General features: G+C 47.6%; 1 protein-coding gene across 2 annotated transcripts in view; it reads left to right on the top strand.

Annotated features, from left to right (window-relative positions):
* Positions 1-24056, top strand: part of DIS3L2 (DIS3 like 3'-5' exoribonuclease 2) — a 215250-nt gene that overhangs the window by 151991 nt on the left and 39203 nt on the right. For both annotated transcript variants that reach the window (XM_081142279.1, XM_081142280.1), the window contains exon 13: positions 10262-10495. In XM_081142279.1, coding sequence (XP_080998405.1) covers positions 10262-10495 — 234 coding nt within the window. The remainder of the gene's footprint in view (positions 1-10261; positions 10496-24056) is intronic.

Raw genomic sequence — 24056 nt, 5'->3', positions numbered from 1 at the left:
TCCACATGTCGAAGTCCTAGCCGTTGATGTGACTATATTTCGAGGTAGGGCCTTTACGGAGATAATTAAGGTTAAATGAGGTCATAAGGGTAGAGGCCTGATAAAAATTATGGGATTAGTATCTTTATAAGAAGAAACCAGAGAGCCAGGTGAGGACATAGTGAGAAGGTGACCATCCAAAAGCCAGGAAGAGAGATCTCATGAGAAGCCGAATCAGCCGGCACCTTGATCTTGGACTTCTGGCCTCCATAAATGAGAGAAAGAAATATCTGTGATTAATCCACCCAGTCTGTGGCATGTTGTTATGGCAGCCCTCGTATACTAGTATCATATCAGTTGAATTTTTTACTGGGTTATATTAAAATCTAGTGGTCTATCCTATATTCTGAATGGATCTTTTAACCATGCATGATTTTTTTTATCATGTATTTAGAAATTCAGGTCATTTAGGAAAGATTGGCTTGTTATGCTATATTCTAAATGTGGACATATTTCATTATATGATATCAAGAAAACACATTTTTTAATATTACTACTGATCTTAGACAAGTCTTTAAGTATTAGGAAATGTGTGTATTATGTGTCAGATACAAGGCTTCCAAAATTCTAATTTTTGTGAAAGTTCAGATTTTATCATTAGCAATAAATAATGTCAGTTGTTTTCCTTGAAGTGCCAAATAAGTATAGTTTGTGTGTCAGTTGTTCCTTCAAGTAAAAGTGGTGTTCCATAAAAAAGGCAATCAGCCCAGCTCACAATTCAAAGTCATATAAATGCTTTCCTCAGGACAATCATCCTACTTCAGCATGCAGCATAGCGATAAAAACAAGCACTCAAGGCTGAGACATAATAAACTCAATAACTTTCACTGCTTCATCAAAAAACATTCTTTCCCTGGCTGGTTTAGCTCAGTGGCTAGAGCACCAGCCTGTAGACTGAAGGGTCCCGGGTTTGATTTTGGCCAAGGGCACATACCTCGGGGACAGGCTCAATCCCCTGCCCTGGTCAGGAGGCAACCAATCGATGTGTCTCTCTCACATTGGTGTTCCTCTCTCTCTCCCTCTCCCCCCCCTTCCACTCTCTCTGAAAAGCAATGGAAAAAATATCCTCAGGTGAGGATTAAAAAAACAAAACACAAAACAAAGCAAACAAAAAACCCATTCTTAAGTGAACTAGCTTTTCCTCCGAGAGTGTGAGGTGGTGATGAGTACCCTGACCACGGGTACCCTTGTTGCCATGGCTGTATTCATGCCAAGGCAACAGCCGTTTTCCCCACCAGTGCTTTTGTACCATCGGTGTAAATGGCAACACACAGAAAAGGGCAAATAATGCCTTAGTACTATTATGAAAATAGTTTTGACCGCATGGGTCCCTGAAAGGATCTCAGGGACCCCTGGGAGTCCACAGACTGTGCTTTGAGAACCACTGTTTTAGATGGTTGGTTGAGTTTGGGGTGGATTAATGTACATAGTATATGGAAAAACCAAGCAAATTAAAACAAGACAGTTGTAATTCCAGTGAAAATGAAAGTTGTGTAGGAAAGAAAAGTAACACTTAGCATGTACATAACCATAATAGTTAATTCCGATAGTTTATGATGTAGCTTTATTGGGAGGATGAGGGCCTGGAGCGGTTATGTGGGTTTAATTAGAGAAGAGTGTATGTGGAAAGAAAAATAAATTCTCTTCTCTAGTGAAAAGTTTGTGAATAATGCCTAAAACTGAAAAATCAAGAAATGGAAATCACGCAGGCTGTACGGAAATATGAAAGCAATGCCCAAATAATCTAACCTGCTGGGTGAGGCGAAACTGATTACCTGTGGGCAGGCAGAAGAGAGAGACAGAGGGTGCTGTTTTCATAACAGGCCTTTGAAGTTGTGGGACTGTGTGAACTATGGCTACTTTAATCTTCTAATTTTTATTTTGTAAAATTTCAAACATACAATAACCCTACCACCCCTACCTCCCAGATTCAACTGCTGTCAACATTTTTTTTCTTTGCTACTTTAAAACAAACACAGACATCATGTCATTACTCATACATGTTTTGATATGTAACTCTAAAAAATTTGGACACTTTCTTATATAAGTACAATGCCGTTAGCACACCTAGCAATATGCTGGCACCTTGGTGTCATGTCCAGAATCCAGTCCATAGTTACATTTCCCGGATTGCCTCCAATTGATTTATCTGAACTGGACTCAGCACGTTACATTTGGTTTTTACGGCTCCTGTATATCTGATAATAAGTTCCTTTGTAAGAGTTAAGAAGCAAGCCTGATCTGAAATACAGAGAAGGAATTGTGAAGACACTGTGCCAGCAATCATATTTTGGTGGGGGTGGGAACATGCATGGGGAAAAAATGAATGGAAAAAGACCAGAAGGAAATAAAACAGAATGCCAGTAGTGGTTGTATTTGGGTAGTAAGACTATGAGTAATTTTTTCTACTTTTTTGTGTTTTCTAATGTTTTCTGAAAACACGTATTACTTTTATATTTTTATAAATGCTTATTTTTGCAAAAATTTAACTAAATAGAAAATAAAGGCCCATAGAAGAAAACTAACCTGAGTCAACAGAAAAGAACGTTGAATCTGAATTGTGCCTGCCAGGGTCAGACCCAAGGAATAAAAAGCTGCCTGATCTAATGAGCTTCAAAAATATGAGGGTCATAAAAGCAGCACTAGAAAGAGCACTCTGAAGGCTCAGTTGGTCTTTCGGGTTCTATTGGAGGCAGTGTCTAGTAGCCAAGCCTTCTGGCATGAGGGGGCTGCAGAGCAGGTGTGAAGTAGGCACGGGGTCCAGGAGGGGATGCGGGGCTTCTGTCAAACCAGGTCAGATAGGAAGTGCAGGGATTTGGACTGGGAACAGCTGTGGAGCACTCACCACACTTCTTGGACTATGGTCATTCAAGCACCCTATCGGACCAAGAGAGCCCATGGGGGGTGGACCCTGTTGGTTAGTCCGGGGATATAGTGGCTGATGAATATCTCTTACAGTCAGATGGAGGAAATGGAGCTGGGGGGATAGATGGGAGGGTCAGGGAGACAGAGCAGGCCAGTGAGGAACCTCAATGCAAGAGGAAGAGGGTGGTCAAAGCCTGCGGCTGGGCTTATATGTAGTGATGGCTTCTCGTGGTATAAGCCTTGGACTTAGAAGGAGCCAGAGCAGGGCCCACAGCATCGCACTACTGCTGCATGGCCGCCCATCTCACCCGGAGTCTAAGTGGGGAAGTTTTGTACTTTTCCTTAGGCTGCAGGAAAGTCTTACTTTCTGGAGAAGGCATGGTCAGCTACAGAAAGGATTTAAAAAACAAACAAAAAAAACACACCCACTAGATTTTTTTAAACATCCAGTAAAAAATCTTGGTCATATATATTTTCATTAATCCAGGTTCACCCCTCTGCCTCCCATGCTAGCCCTGCCGCTGCCTCCCCAGCACCCCCAACCCCATGGAAATCCTATGAAACGTGAAAACTAAAACAGTGTGCTTCCTGGGGTCATCATGGTGTCTGCCGCCAACTCACAGAGCCGAGGTTCATGTGCAGCATTGTGTGATAAAGAAATACACTGCTGGGTTTCGTGTCATCCTTGGGCACTGCAGTGGGAATCTCCCCCAGGCAGCTCCAGTGAGAGACAGCAGCTTCAGAGACTGATTCTGAGGGCAATGGAAAAGTTCCCAGAATGCCCATCTCTGGTCCTTAGCAGCGTGATAGAATCGCTTTATCTCAGGCCTGTAAGGGCTGCCTGGGACCAGAGGAGTCTGTGGAAAAACTGCCATGTGCTTGGTCCCCTGGGTCCTGGTTTGCTAATAAAGGCACCAGGCAATTAGAAGCTTCCCTAAGTTTACTTCAAGGTAACAGTTACTAAACTGTGGATGCCAATTTGCTGTGAATCCTTGGGATTCAAATAAATTCAAAGTAAAATATTTCAAGAAATAAAACAAAAAAGATATTTATCATTTATTTATGGTAAAAATTATTTTTAATCAGCTTTTGTTCTGCGTTTTGATGTTATTAATAGTGGATTCGACTGAAATCTTAAGGACTTGAGCCCCGAGGTTAGTAAACAAAATAACTGGTTGCTTTGCTGGGTGTCTGCTCTTGAGAGCTGGTTTAGGTCAGTTTAGCTGAAAGGCTGGGGCTGACTGACCTCACTGGCCTTAGCAGTGTGCTCTTATGTTTCCTGGGCCTATCTGCAGCCCCTTCTCCGTGGCTCTCCTGCACTTCCTGCCCTCTCCCCTGGCTCCAGGTTCCTTCCCTCAGCCCTCAGGCCTCCTACCCTGTCCACCACCCTGAGGTTCTTCCTGCCCTTCCCCACTCTCACACAACTGTCCTGGTAAAGGGAACGCTTAGAGGACTGCTCAGGCTTAGGGCCTCTTCCACTGTCATAGGAATGGAATTCTTGTCTCTCAGCCGCATCCAGGACCTGAGGCTCCTCTCACTTTCCCACCATTTCCTACTGTTGCAGTCAGACACTTGAGGAAGTTTCTTCACTTCCTTCCTCTTAGAAGTTTAGCCAGTTGATCTTTAGGTAAGTCAAGATGGAAAGGGGCCCAATTAGCATCTTGGAGTCAGCAGACTAGGCTGGTGGCAGATGACATGAGAAAGAAGAGCTCACAGTTTACTCAGGCTTTTTTTCTATACAAATCTTCCAGAAAATTCTAGCACATGAACAAACTGCCTTATAAACTAAAATAGGCCAGCAGACACACAGCCCAGGCCCCATCCTCAGCGCACTTGGCAGAGGGCCTGGTGGGCCCAGTGCGTCTCAGAGGCTCTCCACACAGTAGGAAAGGACGCAGCTGAGTCTAAGTGAGGTGAGCCTCTGATGGTCCTTCAGTCTTGTCATTTACTTTCTAATCTCACTGAAGTCTCATTTGTCATTTGAGAAATGACCCACATCTCAGTCACAGCGGGCCTAGTGCAAGGAGTGGGCCTAGTGGGAGGGATCCCTGCTCCTGGCTGCCTCTTAGAAGTTCGTGTGACTTTTCACAAATCTCTGGCCTGTTTTCTCAACTGTGAAGTGGGCTGAAGAATGCAGTCCCTCCATATGTGTTCAAGAGACAGGGCCAGATGCTCTGAAGTGTTGTCCACAACAGTGTTGTTATTTCCTGTCCTACCTGGGCCAGAAAATAGGTCACGAGTATAGAGTGTGTGCTCTGTTCTGACCAGGTTTTTTTGTTTGTTTGTTTTTGTTTTAATATATCTTTACTGATTTCAGAGAGAGAAAGGGAGAGGGAGAGATAGAAGCATCAATGATGAGACAGAGTCATTGATCGGCCTCCTCCTACACGCCCCCAACCAGGGGATCGAGCCCACAACCCCGGCAATGTCTAGTGACCAGGAATTGAACCTCAATCTCCTGGATTCTAGGTCCATGCTCAACCGCTGAGCCACGCCCGGCCAGGCATGACCCGGTTTTCTTCTTGTCATGTGCCTTCAGTGGGTGTCGGCACAGTATTCACTCTGATGTCCTAAATAGCGGTGTCCGCGAGTGAGTGCAGGGAGCGTGCCGCCTGCAGACAGCGAAGGCCCCAGATCCTGTGATTAAGCAAAGAGGAAGGACATGATCTTCTCTCTGAGGGTTTGTTTATGAAGCTCCTCGTGGCTTTTTCACTTTTTCCATGAAAAACGCTTTGTCCTTTTGTCTTCTGCCACTGGCCTGGTTATGGACAGGGCGTTGATGTGAATACAGCATCCAAATTGGAAATTAATGAGGTGTTCCTTCCAGAAGGCCTTCCTCCCTTGCCCTAAGGCGTGCTGCCCCTGGGGAGCCCCTGCTCCTGGCCTTCCTTTCCCTGCTGCCCTTCTGTGGGAGGTTGCGGGGCATCCTTGCCTCTCGGCTGCGTTTCAGGCTAGTTTTCCTGGCCTCATAATGTTTTAGTCCCTGTGTCAGGGTGGTTGTGTTAAAGCAGGATAGGTTCTGCTGCCCAAGGCCACTGTCACAGGGCCAGCAAGTTCTTGATGGCTCTTCAGAACTTTCACTTCAGCCCTTTGTAGGTTCAGAAAGAAGGTCAGCACAGGTTTTCTGGGATGCAGGCATTATAGGTAGCTCCTCATCAGCCCCGCAGTCCTAGATCTGGTGGTGTTCCTGTGTGTTGTTAGGATAGGTGTTGACGGGTAAGGAAACCAGCCGAAGGAGCCGAGGTGCCCATTAGAAAAAAGTGGCTCAACCTGACAGAGTACGGGCAGAGTGTGGTTAGGGAGCTCTGATAAGGAGTGGAAACTTCTGATTTTGCCAGGTTACAGATAACAGATGTTAAGATCTGGGCAGGATGAAAAGTGGCTTCTGGCTAGGGCTCTGCACTGTGATCACTGGGTCCAGAGGGAGCAACAGAGCTCTGTTTAGAGCCCAAACACATGGGCTGGGGGGCGGCAGGTACCCAGGAACCTCATGGAACTTACTGCAAATTTTGTGCATTGATATTTCATGGGAGAAGGCTTGAAGCTCTCATTAGATTTTTTTTTTTTAATTTTATTAGCATGTTTAGAAAAACTTTACAGTTTTATTCAGTATTATTTTGTACTAGTTTCAGGTGTACATCATAGTGATTATACAATCATATACTTTACCAGATGTTCCCCCCAATATGTCCAGTGCCCACCTGGCACCATACATAGTTACCACAATATTATTGACTATATTCCCTGTGCTGTACTTTATACCCCCATGACTATTTTGTAACTACCAATTTTTACTTTCTTAATCTCTTCACCTCTTTTACCCAGCCCCCCAAACCCCCTCTCCTCTGGCAACTATCAGTCTGTTCTCTGTATCTATGACTCTCATTAGGTTTTTAAAGTAATTCTTAACCCAGCAGTTTACATGAAAATGGATTCCCAGGCATGGTAGAGTCTCCCTGACCTGGTGTGGTGAGCTGTGTACGTATGTATGCAGTGGTTTCCTGTATTCTCTAGGGAAAGGGACACAGACTCTAGGAGACCAGATATCCTGTGACCTGGAAGCCTGAGCGGACCTGCGAGACGACCTGTAACTTGTGTGAAGGGGAGGGGTGGAGTAGAATGGAAGGAAAGTTTCCCTAAGCTGCCAAAGACAGATCGTCAGACAAGATGTGGACACACAGAAGTGGGGAACTAACTGGGTTTGGAATGAAACGGAGAAAAGGAAACAAGCCAAATCCCTGGGGAAACTTTGTGACCACAAGAACCAATAGGCCGTGGCCCTGTCATTCTAGAGGAGATCGGAGCAACCCAGGAGCGGGAGTTTTCAGGAAATGTGGCGGTGAGGGAGGGCACATTTGGGCTGACCTGGGAAGGTCTCTCCTGGAGACTGTGGCGCCCCTTCCCTGCTAGGATGTTGGGTGATACCCAGGCCGGCTCTACAGTTCCTCCTGCACGCAGCGTACAGACCCCTGCTGCACATCCACCCGGGACCCACTGGCTGCAGCGGAAGGGTCAGGAACGTGATGTTTGAATCGCAGGTGTTTTTGGAGAGGAGGAGTTCTTGGCATCATCCAGAAAGTATAGTTTGAGGATTTTTATTTTAAGAAAAGTTAAAGTCTGATATTACGGATCCAAGACTTTGTTATAATAAGGCTCTTTGCATTGAATGAAAGAAAAATATGAACAGTTGCTGCCTCTCTTCCTGTGCGCCCTGGCTGCCGTTTTCCAAGTACTGGTCCTTCCTCAAGGGAAGGCGAGGGTGTCAGAGGCGGCTCTCTAGCCTCCCCGGTAGGAGCTGTGGCCCCCGAGATTCTCACTGGCGACAGCTCCTCTGCACTGGCTCTCCCCTCCCCCGAGGCTGCCAGCAGAATGGTTCTGCTAGTGGGAAGGAGGGCAGGGGGTGTTTGCCAGCTCAGGCTGAAGGGTTTCTCGCTGACCTGTGCGTCCTGTCTCCTCCAAGCGCACCTGGTCCTGCCTTGCTCGTGAGTCACATTTCCCTAGGCATTGATCTCGGAGCTTTTCCACTTTCCTCAGACACTTGGCTCCCACTCAGCCCTGCTCCTTCCTTGCCTCCTACTTGACTCCATAGCTTGGGGCTATCTGACCTAGCAATGTTGGCTTGCCTCTTCTTCCCCCAGGCCTCCTCCCTGTCCTTCCTGCCTCCCCTCCAGGCCCCTGCTCCTCCCTCTTGGATGGGCCACCTGCCGGGCCTGTGGCCCAGGGCCCGTGATTCCGCACTGTCAGTCCTCCTGTACTGGCTTCTCCCCTTGCTCTGCACAGCGGCAGCTCTGCTCTCCGGTCCTTGCGGAGCCAGCCATCCACGGTGCCTTCGCTGCTAGCCATCCACCTGTCCTCAACCCTGTGCTTCCCAAGTTTTTCCACTTGCCTCATGCAGAAGATGCTGCTCTTTGAATGGCACACCGGGGGGGGGGGGGGGGGGGGGCTGGTGGCAGGCAGAGCTCTGGCTGCCTGGTGACAGCATCTCTGGAATTCGTCTGTAGCATGCGCCTGAGATCTACGCAGCCTGCCCCACATTTCCCTCTAGAATAGTCTTCCAAAGATCACCAGTAAGCACATGCTCAATACAGGGACTTTCCTTTGTTCTCACCCCCAGTCCTCCAGGTGGCATCTGACAAGCGCGTGGTCAGGAGCTCAGGCTCCGGGGCCCGACCACCTGTGCTCAGTTTCTGGCTTTGCCACCTGTTCTCTAGCTGGTCACTTCATGTGTCTGTGCCTTAGTCTCCTTGTTTGCGGAGTGAGGATAATAAAACCTCACTGGGTTCCGAAACATCCTCTGGGGTCATCAGCCCAGGCTGAGACCCGCTGGGCTTGCAGCAGACACAGCTGAGTTGAGCAGCGGTTCCCAGTGAGGGCTGGGTTACCATTGATTGGTCTTTTATCCCTTCAGTTTGTCTCTATTTCTATAATGAGCACTCATCACTTTTAAAACTAAAATAACCCTTAAACTACCTGAGGGACTCCTGAGTCTGAGGTGCAGGGAGGAGGCCAGATGAGGCTAGGTCTGAAAATCTACCCTTCCTAAATAGTCTTTAGGAAGACTGTTCTGGGGGCAGTGCGGGGCAGGGCGAGAATAAAGTGGCCTCAGGCGGCTGCTGCTGGGTCAGGAGCTGCTGTGTGGACAGTGCAGAACCAGCCTGCCCGTCACTGTGCCATGCCGTGTCTGCTGCTGCATCTGAGCCCCCCTTTCCCACGGCCCGTCTCCTGCTCTCCCAGCATCAGGCTCTCCTGGTTTCCTCCTGTCTGCCAGCTCTCTCGTTTTTGTCTGTCTTCACCCTCCAGCTTTTCTTTTTGTTCCCTGATATGGAGAAGCTGGTAGAGACTGCAGCCTCAACTTTTTTACTTGCCTTTTTCTTTTGGGTCCATGAGGCCATCTCCCCACCTCCAGAGCAGTTATTGCCCCAGGGCCACACCCGACTGCCTGCTCCATAGCCCCATCCAGCCTCCTCCCTGCACCTCAGACTCAGGAGTCCCTCAGGTAGTTTAAGGGTTATTTTATTTTTGTTTTAAAAGTGATGAGTGCTCATTATAGAAATAGAGACAAACTGAAGGTATAAAAGACCAATCAGTGGTAACCCCACCCTCACTGGGTACCACCACTCAACTCAGCTGTGTCTACTGCAAGCCGAGCAGGTCTCAGCCTGGGCTGATGACCCCAGAGGATGTTTGGCAAGGTCTGGAGATGGTTTTGGTTGTCAACTCGGGGCTGGGGAGAGGTGCTGCTGGCATCTAATGGGTAGAGGTCAAGGATACTGCTAAATATTTAACAGTGCACAGGACAGCCCACAACAAAGAATCAGTCAGCCCAAGAGTGCTGAGGTTGAGAAGCCCTGTTCTGGGCCTTTGTCCCTATATTAGTGCCCCAAAGAGAACAAGTTGGAATTGGCTTTCTTTCTCCTCTATCCTGCTCTCTGTTTCTGTCAGAGGACCCGCCTTCCCCTCACCCACATCGGATCCATTACCAAGCCTACAGATTCCCCACATCTTTGGCATCTGTCCCTTCTTCTCTCTCCCAGTTCTGACATTGATGACCACTCACCCAAACTAATGAAAAAGTCTCCATCAGGCCTCTTGCCTCAGTCTCCTGCTTGGCCTTGCCCGAGCCCCCTGTGCTGGAGACCTCTGGAGACTCTGTGCCTGCTCAGTCCGTGTCTGAGAGGCTGAGCTCATGGAGGGTAGCGGCTTCTTCGTCGGATCAGCCTTTGTGCCCAGCCGGAATCTCACCCCATTTTGAGCAAAGAGTCAGTGCTCAGGAGGTCTCTGTGGAGTATGCGTGAGTGAATGGTCACATGTAAGAGAAGCCTGAAAGCCGTTCTCCCCACAATCTGTCCTTCTGCAGATCCTTAGTGAGTGGTTTGGCCGGACCATCATCCGCTCCTGCACCAAACTGAGCTACGAGCATGCCCAGAGCATGATTGAGAGCCCGACTAAGATGATCCCTGAGCAGGAGCTGCCCCCCATCTCCCCGGAGCACACCAGCGAGGAGGTGCACCAGGCCGTCTTGAATCTGCACAGGATTGCGAAGGAGCTACGCAAACAGCGGTTTTTGGACGGCGCACTTCGTTTGGATCAGGTCAGTTGCTTCCTTTATTCAATGCAGCCAACAGACTTGCCTTGTGCCTGAACCCAGCGTGCATGTGACTCAGTGTGGCAGTCTGCCTTTTCCTCTTCCTTTCCCCAGTCACTACACTGAAACCCTGTTCCTCGAGGTGGGCAGAAACTGACTCCTGACCCCTCCTAGCACCACAGGGCACGTGAGGCCTCACGTAGTGAGCCCAGGCAAAGGGTGGCGTCTGTGTGCGTGGCTGAGAGACCAAAGCTCCCAGCTGGCCTAACCTGGAAGGGCTGTGTATTTCTTCTTATCCCTATCTTCCCAGAAGAGTTATGTATTTACAAATTCCAGATCAGTGCTTGAGGAAGCATAGCCCGGGAGACTGTAGAATGCTGGCTGTGGGGAAAATGATAGCCCGGCATGGCGTTGATCGCTCTGGAGTGGCACAGCCATGCCACAGCCCTCTGAGACTTAGGCAGCTGTCACTCAAACCTGGCCGAGTGGCCATGTCCGACAGTCAGTGACTGTTAAGATCCAGGAATTCTGTCCTCATTATGTTATAGAGCAGAGCCTGTGTTCTGTGTTTAGTACCTTGGGATCCAGGCCGCTATGGAATGCTGTTATGGATGACCTTGGCCTAGCCAGCTTTTAAGTCAGAGGTCTGCAGACTCTCTCTAAAGGGCAGATAGTAAATATCTTAGGCTTGTGGGCCAAACGGCTGTCTCGAGTACTCCGCTCTGCTGTTGTAGTGTGAATGCAGCCAGAGGCAAACAAACAAATGAGTGTGGCTGTGTTCCAGTAACATTTTAAGGACACTGAAATTTGAAGTTCATATAATTTTCATGTCACAAAGTAGTATTCTTTCTTTAGTTATGTTACATTTATTTAAAAATGTAAAAACCATTCTTAGCTTGTAGGCGGTACAGAAGCAGGTGGGAGGCTGGAGTTGGCCTGTGGTCCATGGTTCACTGACCCTGCTTAAATGAAATTCAGCTCTGGTACCCAGTCAGCTCTTAGCAGCTCATCAGCGCTGCACTGGGGAATCAGCTCAGTAATGGGAACAGTTGCGCAAAGTTAGCTCTCAGGATGGTTTCATGCTATTAAGTAAATTATTCCTTTGATTAGTACCATGCTTAGCAGGTCCAGCTGGCGGCCAGAAGTAGAGGAATAAATCAGTTTAGCACCAGTTCCCTTACCCTGTTCCCAGTCGGGGAGCTTTAATTAGCCTGAGGCCAAAAGAGCAGTGATTCTAATTTCCCACCTCTGCAAGCTCTGCAGCCTCTTCGCAGCCAGGTCTCATCCCACCCAGCCCATGTCCCCTGGCCCATCTGCAGAGATGCCCGCTTTGCCTTCTTGTCGAGTACACTGAGGGTGGGGATTGCTCGTGGTGGCAAACGTGGCTCTGATGCCACAGTATGGCATTCTCCCCCCACCCCTGATGCAGCAGTATAGCATTCTCCCCCCACCCCTATTGCTGTCTGTAGCAATAAGTTCTGTTGAGTCATGCATTTATAAATTATAGTTAAGAATGTTTCTGTTCCTTTTCTCCAGCACAGTTGTTTTCAAGAAATGAGCATTCCAACTCTCTGTTGTTTAATTTTTGTACAGTGTGATATTTGGTACAAGGTAAGAAGGACGGACATATCTGGCTCTTCTTTGGTCTTATTATTTATGTCATTTTTTACGCACCAGAGTAAGCTGTTGATCAGGTGGTTGGATATGTTTGTAGAATCAGCTTCTCTTCCCGTAGTCACGGAGTCCTTCACTCAGCGCATCTTCAGATGGCATTACTTGGGTGCTGGAAATGAAGGATGGCAGAATAAGCAGTGGTATAGCGGAGGGGCCAGCAGACCACCCAGAGAATGGAAAGTATTGCGACAGCTCTCACAGCGCAGCAAGGCTGTGCCGAGAGGATAGCCGGTCTCGGCATCAGGCTTCCCAGCAGGCCAGCGTGTCTGGGAGGGCTTTAAAAAGACTTGAGGGACTCATCAGGCTCTGAAGGCAATAGGGAGAGGGGGAGCATTTCAAGCAAACTGCTGGTACAGGCCTGGGAGGGTGAGTGATGGCACATTTGGGCAGTGGTCAATTGCTCCAGATCGTGTGGTACAGAGTGAAGAGAGGGAGCGGCTAGGGAAGGAGGCAGAGTAGGCCTGGAAGTCTGTGGGAACCAGCTAGGGGAGCCATGGAGTGATTTAAAATATGGAGGTGACGTGATAAGAACTGTGGTTTAGAAAGAGTTTCCTGGTGGTTTGAAGAGTAGACCGAAAGAGAGCAAAATAAAGGAAGAGGGCCTGACATAGACAGAGACTATGGGGAGGGAGACATTTCCAGATCCAGGAGGGGAAGGAAATGGTCAAGCCTTGACCAGCTATCCTGGCTGGATGTGGAAGGGCAGGGGTAGGTATCGAGGGAGAAGTAGGGAATCAGGGCCAGGTTTCAGCACCTGGGTTGGTGTAGTACCATGTACTGATCAGGAAACACCAGAGGGTAGGAGAGTTGAGAAGAAAGATAATGACTCCCAAGTAGAGTCTGTTGAGTTTGAGGGCCAGCGAGAGAGAGACAGGAAGCACCTGGGCACAGAGGCCTGAGGTCTGTTGGGAGGGCTTACCTGGAGGTAACCAGTAGCGAGCCAGCAGCATTTCAGTGGTCCTTAGGCTGTACAGGAAGGAGCTCCAGTGGGGAGGACTCTAGAGAGCAGCCACGTAGCCTTAGACAGGAGAGCAGGAAGCACTTCCTCCTGCCCCGGGTCTTAGATGGTCCCTCCAATCCCCACTTTTTCCTTCGAAAGTAAGCTTTAAATCAGATTATAAACACAAAAGTATATTCTTACACTTACATAAAAGTATGTAAATATATGCTAATGTTAGAAAATTTAGAAAATACAAAAGTATAAAAAAGAAATCAAAATCACCTAGAATCCTCCCAGAAATACCACGGTTAATATTTTGGTATATGATAATTTTATGTAATTTCCCTCTCACCACTTCATGGCAGGAGGGAATGGTGCTCAGCATCACATACACATAATTTTTAAATTCTGCTTTTTAATGTTATATTATAATGAGTTTTTCCCATGTCATTCAAAATTCTAAGACATTCTAATGCCTGTGTGCTATTCCATCATGAATATGCTCTTAAACATATTTAGCTATCTATATTGTAGATATTTTGATTGTGATTATTTGATACTATAAGTGATAGTGCCATGGTCATCTGTGTTTATAAATCTTTACCCTGATCCCTGGTTATTTCCTTAGGACATTCCTGGAACAGTGGTGATAGGGTCAGAGGTATAGACATATTTAAGAATCTTGGACTGTTGCCACATTCCCTTCTAGAAAGGTCATGCCAGCTTATGCCCCTCTTGGTAGCCTGTGAGTAAGGGCAGGAGGGAGGAAATACTGGCAGGAGTTCTCTGCCCACCCAGGGTTGTTCGTGTCTGGTTTTGTTTCTCTCCCTCTCTCTCAAGTCGCATCTGGGCCTGAAATGTCCCAGTGACTGTGGTCTTGAATTAGTCCTTCATCTTTCATATTGTTTGATGTGTTACACTAAAGACCCTTCCTATCTGCATTAACTGTTATTTTAAAAACCTCCTAAGGGTACTAATTTTTTAAATGCCTGAGCGAGGTGGTTGAGAGCATCTCGCTAAGCTCTTGCTGACACTGAGACTGGAGAGAGGTCTCCTGCCCCAAACTGCACTCCCCGCTCCCGCTCTCGTCAGGATTGGTACAGAAGCCTGCTGTATGGTGCATGGTGCTGTGAGCTCCGGGTGCAGTCTAGACCCTCGGGGGACGTTGATAACACCGGCCTTTCTCGCTGCCCTTGCCCCTGTGTGGAACGGCTCTCAGGCGCTGTTTGCATTGGCTGCTCGTGAGTAACCACAATCAAATTGGTTGAATTAAGACCAAGGAGAAGGAAGTGGCCTGTGAAAGCCGTGCCGCCCTAAGAGTGGCGCCATTCTCCACAGTGGTGATACACAGCCCAGGAAGACTTCTCCAGCTCAGGGCTTCCTTTTAAGTGTGGACTGTGCGTTGCTTTTCCGTGGCGATAGTTCCTGAACCAGTGAGGCTTAAAGAATAGTTATCACCCTGCAACATTTTCCCGGTTACCACTTTCATAATAATCATATTAGCAAAATTCCCATTTAGATTTATCCGTCTGATTTATAAATAAATCTACAGCCAAGACTCTGTGCTCGTTTGGGCCCTGATTCCCCAGGTTTTCTAGGATGGCCTCTGAAGGAGAGCAGAGCGGCTGGAGAGGGGACAAGCTGCAGCCTCCAGGCAGAGGGCACCAGAATCTCTCCTGGGAGAAGAGAGAGATTGATTCAGTTAGCGTTAATTTCATGTGGGATCAGGGAAACAATCCATATGTATGCATCCCATGGCATGAACAAGACAGACTTGAAAACTTGACCTAGTTGTATGGAAGTAGCACTAATTACAGCCACTGTGTGAGCTGATCGCTGTTTGTGGCTTGTTAACATGTGCATAAAAACCAACATGTATCATTAAGTTTCAGAGCAACTCTACTGAGCAGCTTGTTATTATAACCCTAAGCTCTTCATGTGCTCACCCTTCCTTTAGGCACATTACATAGTCATTTACTCATAATTTTCAAAAATTAGAAGGACTACGGGTAGTATTATTCTGGAAGTAGTTAAAAATGCAGACTCAGACATGATCTCCATCCCTCATCAGACAGATATTTCTTGAGTTCCTGTTTTGTTACAAATTCTGCTCATAGTTCTCTAAGGAGCCTTAGGCAGTGGAAGACAGACTTTCTACCCAAAAGTTGCACAGTGAATTTGAGAAGAACTCTGTGTACTTACCGGAAACTCTAATAAGATAAAACCGAGGGCCTGCTAGTCAGTTGCCACAGGACTGAAGGAATACCAGACCCGATGGTGCTTAGGTAGATGGATTAGTGAAAGAGCTCGAGTAGGAAGTGAAGCCCTGAGTCACAGGTGATGAGGGGAAGGTGTGACAGGAAGAAGAGCTGAAGGATGTTGAGATTTCAGGGATACACAGTTGTCCTCGGTGTCCGTGGCAGACTGGTTCCAGGACACCCCACAAATACCAAAATCTGCAGGTGCTCAAATTCCTTATATAAAATGGCACAGAATGATACATACAGTCGGCCTTCCATATCCACAGTTCCCAGCACTGGACTGAGAGTACAGCTGGTTGAATGGGCAAATGCAAAGTGCACGGATCCAGAGGGCCGACTGTATTCCATCTCACTCCTCTCCTCTGAGTTCTGAACCCACGGAGAAATAGACACACAAATCAGACTGAGATGAAAATATTCCTTCTACTACTGATAAATTTTGGGCTAGAGAAGCAGTTGAGCAGTTTCAGTGTTTTGCACAATGCTTGGGAACAGCCCAGAAGAAATTAAGGTTATCAAAAGAAACTCTGATTGGAGTGATTACAGGGAGCAGAAGGTACACGGAGACAGAGAGAGAAGCATGCTCTCCGCCAGCCACACCAGGGACTCTGGGATGGTCCTCGTGTGACCTTTGCTGCTAGGTGCCCTTGGTGCGGTGGCTGCCAGTAAGGACCCATAGCTGATGCTTCTGCTCTTGGTTGGAATGGCCAGTACAGATCTTCAGCTCAACTCTGAAGACTGCTTTCTGTATAACTTTAGAAAGTAACGTTGGCTCCCACCACGCTTCCAGAAGCTTTTCGCTTGCTTTCCAGTTCTTTGTGCTTGCCTGTACTCAGGCTCATTTCTTACAGGTGGGAAAAGCCATACTCACACCCTGCCCTGCCCCTAGAGACCTTTCTTAGCTTCCAGGAACCTGAGCACGGAACTCTACCTCCTGCCGCAGAGAGGTTTGCACTGGCCCGCCCATCCGTTCCCTCCCACTCGTGGCTCCCCAGCTCCTCATTTATACCTGTCACCCCTCTGGATCACTTGTCACAGGGCCTTGTCATTTTCCACTTGCTTCCCTGTCTCCTTCTCTAGACGGAGTTCCTTAAGAGTAAGGACAGCGTCTTTTCATCTTTGTATCTCCGGCCTCTGCACAGTGCTTGTTTTTAAGCAGGAGTTTCAAGGTCCCTGAGCATCTTTGTGTGTATTAGTCTTTTTGAAGAGGTGTGATGGTGGTGACCTGGGAGAGGACTGTAGCTCCAGGAGAGGTGTGTTTATGTAAGAGAATTAAATGCATGCTATGAATCAGAGAGGTTTCCTCCCCGTTTGAATGAAAGGGCTGGGTGTTTGATTACCTGCCAGTGCATACAGGGTTTAAAACAAGGTGTAATGAGGACTTTCTCAAGGTGGAGCTGCCTGGACAGGTGCGAGGAGCCAGGAAGCTTCAGCACCCCCGGGGGCTGGCAGTGCTTCTGAGGCGTACTGCACAGTCTCTGTGTTCACGTCCGTATCCTTAGACCAAGCTGTGCCCCTCGGGGAGCCTGGCAGAGGAGGCTCTCTGCGAGAAGCCATGGGGACCCCGGTGCCTCCCTGGGAAGAGAGGTGCTCAGGCTTGTCAGAGACCTGGCTTGCCAGCATGGAAAGGTGGGGGAGGCACCAAATTCCCCCACCTGCCTCTCGGAAAGATTCCCTCTGGGGTGAGCTAATGTGAGCAGCTATCCCCACCCCCACGACAACATGGAAATAATTTGTGTACCCTGGTGGGATCCTGGGTCTAATGTTCCCTCTGGGAATTCTCATCAGAGCCTGGTTTTGCTTCTAATGGAAGTGATTTCCACAAGATATGTTCTGTGTTAGTTGCTGCTGGGCTGTCTGAGAAGATAGCTCATATCACAATTGGAGTTGAGAGTGTGCCCAGATGACTCAAACTTAAGCCCTTCGCATTTCCAGAGGGCAGTGAAGTGAGACAGAGGCTCTCACACTGACAAGATGATATATAAGATACTTCTGGGGGTCAAGCAGGGCAGCGGCCAGCGCCCCTTGTTTCTGTCCGAGATGCGAGCCTTCAGGGTAGTGGACCTGACAGACAAACAGATTCGGCTCCTCCGGGCCTGTCTTTTGGGTAATTGTACTCAGGATTAGGAAGCACTTGGACTCTCCCCTTTCTACTCATGGGACACTGCACATCCCAGCCCTGCCCCCATGTCATACCCACGTCACTCAAATGTGAGCCAAACAGCTACACAAGAGACGTGGAATCCTCTGACGTTAGTAAGACCTGCACCAGGGAAAGGGCATCCTTGCAGCTGAGCTTGAGATTTCCACCATGACTGCTGCTTGGGGCTGACCCAGTTCATTTAGACTTTCGTGGTTCCGTGAACTAGGGGCTCTGCTTCTGTTCAGTCTGCTGTCTGTCCTAACCCCACTGCCAGGGTTCCCCGAAATGTGCTTCCACCTGTCCCTCAAGACCCTACGTCTCCTAAAACGACTTTCATGGACCAATAAGATTTCCATAGATATTCTGGGACAAGATACAATTGCTAGGTTTTAATTTTGCCGAACAAGGACATTTTCCTAAAAAGCCAATTACCATCTACTGTCTCCACGATTTTATACATGAAAACATTTTAGCACCAAAACGAAGGAAAAACATAATTTCACAACATGGGGCTGTCATTTACGCTGACTGAGCTTTGTGGAAAACCTTTTTCTCATTTTGTTGATCTCCAACCAGCCTTTGAAAACTACTGACTCGCTCCATCAGATCTGAAAGCCTCCTGGCTTTGGAGGCCCTCTGTGATGTGTCCTGTGTTTGGTGCTCCCTGTTTCCCAGCCACTCCTATTCCTTCTTCCCTCATCCTTTCCTGCCTTGCATAGCCTGTGCCTCCACTTGCTGCCCCTGGTCCCACAGACCTCCTTCCTCCAGCACCTGCTCCAGAGAGGCTGCCTCCTGCCCGCCCTCCTTCCCGGGCACCAGGTGGAGTACTGGGTGGGTTTGCCTTTGCTTTGTTTCGCAGTTTTGCTCTTTATTTCCTTCCTGCTCCCTCCCGCCTGCATTCTGGATTGCCAGCTGTGTAGAAGGCAGATACCGTGCTGTCACTTCTTTTTCACCCATAAATCTATGCACCGGCGCACAAGAGGTGGGCTACAAGCTGTTTCCAGTACTCCAGCTCACCCGAGGGCAGGGGATGCCTGAGGACATCGCCCACTTTACAGTCTAGAACTTGAAGATGGGGTCCTGTGATTTCTCAAGAAATTTCCACATTTTTAAAGAATGGTAGTATTGGAATAAACTTGTTTTGTTTTGGAGCACTTACATGTGGCAGGCATTTTTTAACTAAGGAGAATTGAAGCACTTACAATTATTTTGTAACTTCAGAATATCCCTCTTGACTTACTTTATTAAGATCCCACATGTTCTTTGACCACCTGCTGGTACAAAGTACTGTGCTAGGTGTTGGGGACAAAGAGAAAAGTAGAGCACAATCCCAGCTCTCAGCATCACTTAAAGCTTTATGGAGGAAACAGACACACAGAAGCCTGGACATTCTGAGTTTGGGCTGTGTGGGAAGTGACTGCTTTGGTGTTTTACATGACACTAACTGTGGTAGGAAGGAGCCACTTTAAAATGTTGATTAGGAACAAGGCCATTCTGATTTGAAAATTTCTACAAAATAGAAATTAGCAATTTGCTATACAAAAATGCTAGAAATTCTGGAAATAAATGAGAAATTATTTAATCTCCCCTTGAATTGTGACCTCCCAGGGTCAAGGACATCTGCCCTGTGGAAGGAAATGAGTGCAGACTCAAAGGGCGGCACCCAGGAGGGAATCCCAGCAGTCTCTCACTTGCTTGTCAGCATTAAGTTGGCGGTCTCCTAAATAAGAGTATTTACTCATGATTTACAGTCGACTGGGTTTGAGGAGCTCTTAACCTTCAAACCTGAGCTCTGAGAACTTGGGCCTGGCCATCAGACAGGCTAAAACATTTGCCACAGTCAGCTTCCTTCTGTAAATAACCAGGAGCTCTCCCCTTCATTCTCACTCCTCTACCTAGCCAAGTACTGGGGCTTAGCCCTTCCTGTAAGCTTCCAGCCAGCCAAGCCCACAGTCTTGCCTGCCTCCCTGGCTGGCCTGCAGAACACACTTGTGAGCTTGAGCACCACCTGAGCTTCGCCCCTTCTTCCGCCAGCCTGGCTGTCCAGCTTCCTGGCCTGGACTCTTGACTCCTTGTTGCCAAGGACTTCATCTTGGTCCCTGTGGAGATCTGTCCTGTGTGCCCAGAAGCCTAGCCCTGAACTCCTCCTTGGCATGTACTTCTGCTCCAGACTGCCCTAGTTCCAGGGTCAGCTCTCCTGTGGCCACCAGCTTCAAGTCAGTGACTAGTTCCGGAGTGGAGAGTCCGGAGCATGGCTCCTGCCTCACACTGCCGGGGTTCGGAGCCTCACTTCACTGTGTGACTTGGACTTTCCTGTGCCTCAGTTTCCTAAGAGAGTAGTGAGTAAATGAGATAACATGTTCTGAGATAACAGTTGGTAAAATGGAAATAATAATAGTCCCTATGCCATAGGTTCATTATTAGGTAATGAGTTGTACCCATAAAACGCTTAGAATAGTGCTTGACACATAGCACCCTGCAGAAGTTGGCTGAATGGCCAGACGCTGAGAGAGGATCCATTTCTGTCCTCACAGAAGAGCCACCTCTAACAGAGAAGAACGGGTGGTGCCCACCAGAAGAAAAAAATTCTCGTCGTTTGTGATATTTCAGATGGTCTGGATGGAGGGGGAGGATTTGAAATGCAGGTGCAGGGGTAAGGAAAGGTCCTCCCCTGCTCCTAGGGAAGCAGGCCAGGTTATTGGGCATGTGTGGGGGTGCGGCAAGCAGAGCTCAGACTGTGCCATGCCTTACAGCTTCAGGACTTGGCACTGAGTTCCTTCACAAGGGACACCATGCAAGATTTGTGAGCAAGGGAGGGGAGGAGAGGGAGTTCTGCACATCACACTTCAAGTCCCTCAAATAGGAACTGCAAAATATTCCATTTGTATAAATATACAATGGTTTATATAACCTTCTCTAATGTTGTTGTGATAGGTGGGTTCTAGTTTTTGCTTTTGTAAATAACATGGCAATTAATATTCTTATGCATAAATTTGAAAATCATTATTTTCCTAGGAATATATTCTTAGAATTACTGGATTGAAGGGAATTGACTTCCTTCTGATACATTTCTCTTTTTTATTAACTTACATTATTTTATTATAAAAGTAATACATGGTTGTTTTTTAAGAACTTAAGAAATTAATAAGTAAGCCAAAAATAGCCATTGGTCGGCCACCATCACCTAGCAGTAACATTTTTCTATGTATCCCAAAGAGAGTACACTTCAGAGTTTTTGATACAGACTGTTAGATAATTTTCCAGAAAGGCTTTCCCCACCAGGGAACAGTAGCACATTGTCACCACCTCTCACCAAATTGAGAGTTTGTAGTTTTATTTCATCTTTGCTAATGTGATAGGTTAGAAATGGTGTTTTATTAGTGTTTCAACTTGCATTTGTTTCATTGTTTGTCAGCTCAATCAACTCTTCAGTCCCCTATGAAAGGGCCGACTTAATACACCGTCACCTCCTACACCTTAAACTCTGGACCCGCCAGTCACATTTTTAGCCAAAATTACCTTTTTTTCCTAGTAAGATATAATTTATACACAGTAAAATTTACTCTGTTTAGTGTACTCATCTGCAAGATACACATACCACAGTCAAAATACAGAACAGTTGTGTTGTACCAGGGAATTCCTGCATGCCCCTTAGCAGTCAACCCCTCTTAGCCTCAGCCCCTGGCGACCACTAATCTGGTTTCCATGCCTAGTGGTGCCTTTTGCAGAACGATGTACGAGTGAACTCATTCAGTTGGCAGCCTTTGGAATCTTACTTCTTTCACTTGGCATCACGCCTCAGAGGTTCATCCTTGTGGTTGTGTATGTGGTCCTTCCCTTTTACTGCAGAGTACTAGTCCATGGGAGAGATGCACCAATTTGTCTACCATTTACCAGCTGAAGGATGCTTGGGCTGTTTCCAGCGCTTGGTGTTTATGCATAATGATGCTATGAACATTTGCCTACAGGCTTTTGTGTAACCATTAAGTTTTCATTTCACTTGAGTACACACCTAGAAGGAGAAATTGCTGGGTCATATGCTAAGTGTATATTTAACTTTATGAAGAACTGCCAAACTGTTTTCAGAGTGGCGCTGCCACTCACCAGCAATGAGTGAGAGTTCTGGTTTCTTTATATGCTCACCAGTGTTTGGTATTGTCAGCTTCTTATTTGTTTGTTTGTTTTGTTTTTGAGCCATGCTAACAGGTGTGTAGTGCTATTTCATTATGGTTTTCATTTGCATTTCCCTAATGACTAATAATTTGAGGACCTTTTCATGAGCATATTTGAGGTCTGCATGTCTTTTTTGATGGAGTATCTGGTCAGATCTTTTGCCCATTTTTTAATTGGGTTCTTTGGTTTCTTATTAGTGCATTTTGAGAGTTCTTTTTGTGTTTTGGTTATAAACCCTCTGTCAAATCATCCTCAGTTCTTCATTCTCTCTGACTGTCTTTTCATTCCCTTTTGAAGAGCAAAATTGTCAACTTTGATGAGGTCTGATTTATCAGACATTTAAAAAATGTATTGTGCTCTTGGCTAAGAAATCTTAGACTAACCCACAGTCACAAAGATTTTCTCTGTTTTCTTCAGGAAGTTTTATCATTTCAGGATTTATATTTAGGTTCCCCCTTCCTTTTCAAACACTTTTTTCCTGGGCCCAGAAATTTCTCTTGGAAACAGTTCCAAGAACAGAGATGGACCCACCTGAGAAGATTTGGGAGGGAGCTGGTCCTGGGAGCCTTGCCAGGCATGGTGCCCCAGGAACCATCTATAAAGGGGGTATCAGCATCAGCAGCTGCCCCAGGAGCTGCTTTTAAACAGATGTGATGCTTACTGGCTTAAGACTTGGCATAAAAGTGAAGATTGTATCTCCCTAAAGGAGATGCTGAAATGATAAGAGAAAACCCTCCAAACTTTCTTGATAATTCCTCCGACTGCTGCACAAAGTCGGGTCAGCAAGTGGTATCAAGCACAGGACTTTTCCAATTACATGCAAACACCCGTGTCAGTGACTCACCCAATCACACGTTAACCTCATAACTGAGAGGCTTTTACAAATTATAGTCAACAAGTCAGCTTGCTGGTTATGACTGCCATTGAATCGGGTTGTCCTCAGAACAGCTGGAGTGTTTGTGGTGGGAAGAGAGCTGATATGGGTGCGAGGCCAAGGACTGCTTGCCCGGGAAGGACGTGCAGCTAACGTTGGATAGAAATCTGTGAAAGGACCCGCCTCAGCCAGCTAATAGAGGCCTGCTATCTTTCACCCATGGGAAAGGCCCTGCGGCAAAATACTCAGGGAACAGCATTGATTGTCGGCTTGTGTCCGTCACTGCCGTACAGGGATAAGCCTTGGCCCCATCTCCCAGACACGCCTAGTGTTGATCGTGATCCATGCTGGGTGCTGGGGCCTGAGGAGAGGCCTGTTTTAGTAAAGGAGAGCAGTTGAGAGTGGGTTGGGAGTGGCTTTTCCAAGGATGTTCCGGGCAGAGCAGTGCAGGGTTTGGTGTGTCTAGGTGTGTGGGCTGTTGGCATGGCTGTGTCATAGGAAGGGCTTAGGGGTGGCAGCGGGAAATGTCACTAGAGGTGTAACCGGGGCCACCGTTGAACAACCTTGTTTGCTTTGCACTGAAATATGAATGTTTTGAATTCAACTTGGTACCATTGAAGCAATTTACATATGGGAGTGATGGGATGGGACGTGCATTTTAGAAAGATCTCTCTGGCAGCTCCATAGAGAATGAATTGGGAGGGATCAAGGCAAACATCAAGGAAGCCAGTTGGGTAGCTACAGCAGTAATCTAGGCGAGACCCACTGGGCCCTGACTTGAAATCACACAGCTGAAAGGAAGCCCAGATGGGGGAGGTACTGAGGAGGTGGAGTCAGAATCCAGGAAGGATGGGGCACATCCAGATACTCCTGGGGTTCTCTGACTGGACAACTGGCTGGTTATGGTGCTACCGAGGAGGTCCCCCCACACCCTGGGAGGAAGAGCAGGCATCAGGTGAGGACCCGCTGGGCTTGAGGTGCATTGGGGCCATTTGGTTAAAGAACCCATGAGGCAGCCAGCCATGGGAGTCTGGTGCACCTCCACCCCCTGCCATAGGTTCCCCCTCTGTTCCAATTACTTAGCTAGAAGCATTTCTAAAAACATCAGGAACATGTGTGCTTCCAACGTACAGTGAGTAGGACAAGAAACGTTATAGAGACCAGTGTCAGAGGCTGTGGTAAGCACACACAGGCCCTGAGGAGCAGCACGCGGTGCACCCCTGTCCCCACCGTGAGCCAAGATGCCAGAGGAGTGCTTAGGCTCAGGCATGGAGCTGGAGGAAAGCAGTACCGTGAGCTTGGCCCTGTTGCTGCCGTCCGCCTTCCCTCTTCCTTCTTCCCTCTTCCCCCTTCCCTCCTCCCTCCTCCCAGCTGAGCCCGCTCACTGGTTTAAAAAAAGAGTGAATCCGCTCCCAGTCCTTTTGAAAACCAGCATGTCAGTGATAGATGAGGCGGTATTCTTTAACTTCAAAGGAGAAAAAGTGAGTGAGTGAATGTGGGCC

Source organism: Miniopterus schreibersii (genome assembly GCF_964146895.1).
Source record: "Miniopterus schreibersii genome assembly, chromosome: 7".
NCBI classification, from domain to species: domain Eukaryota; kingdom Metazoa; phylum Chordata; class Mammalia; order Chiroptera; family Miniopteridae; genus Miniopterus; species Miniopterus schreibersii.
This window is presented reverse-complemented; position numbering and strand designations above follow the sequence as displayed.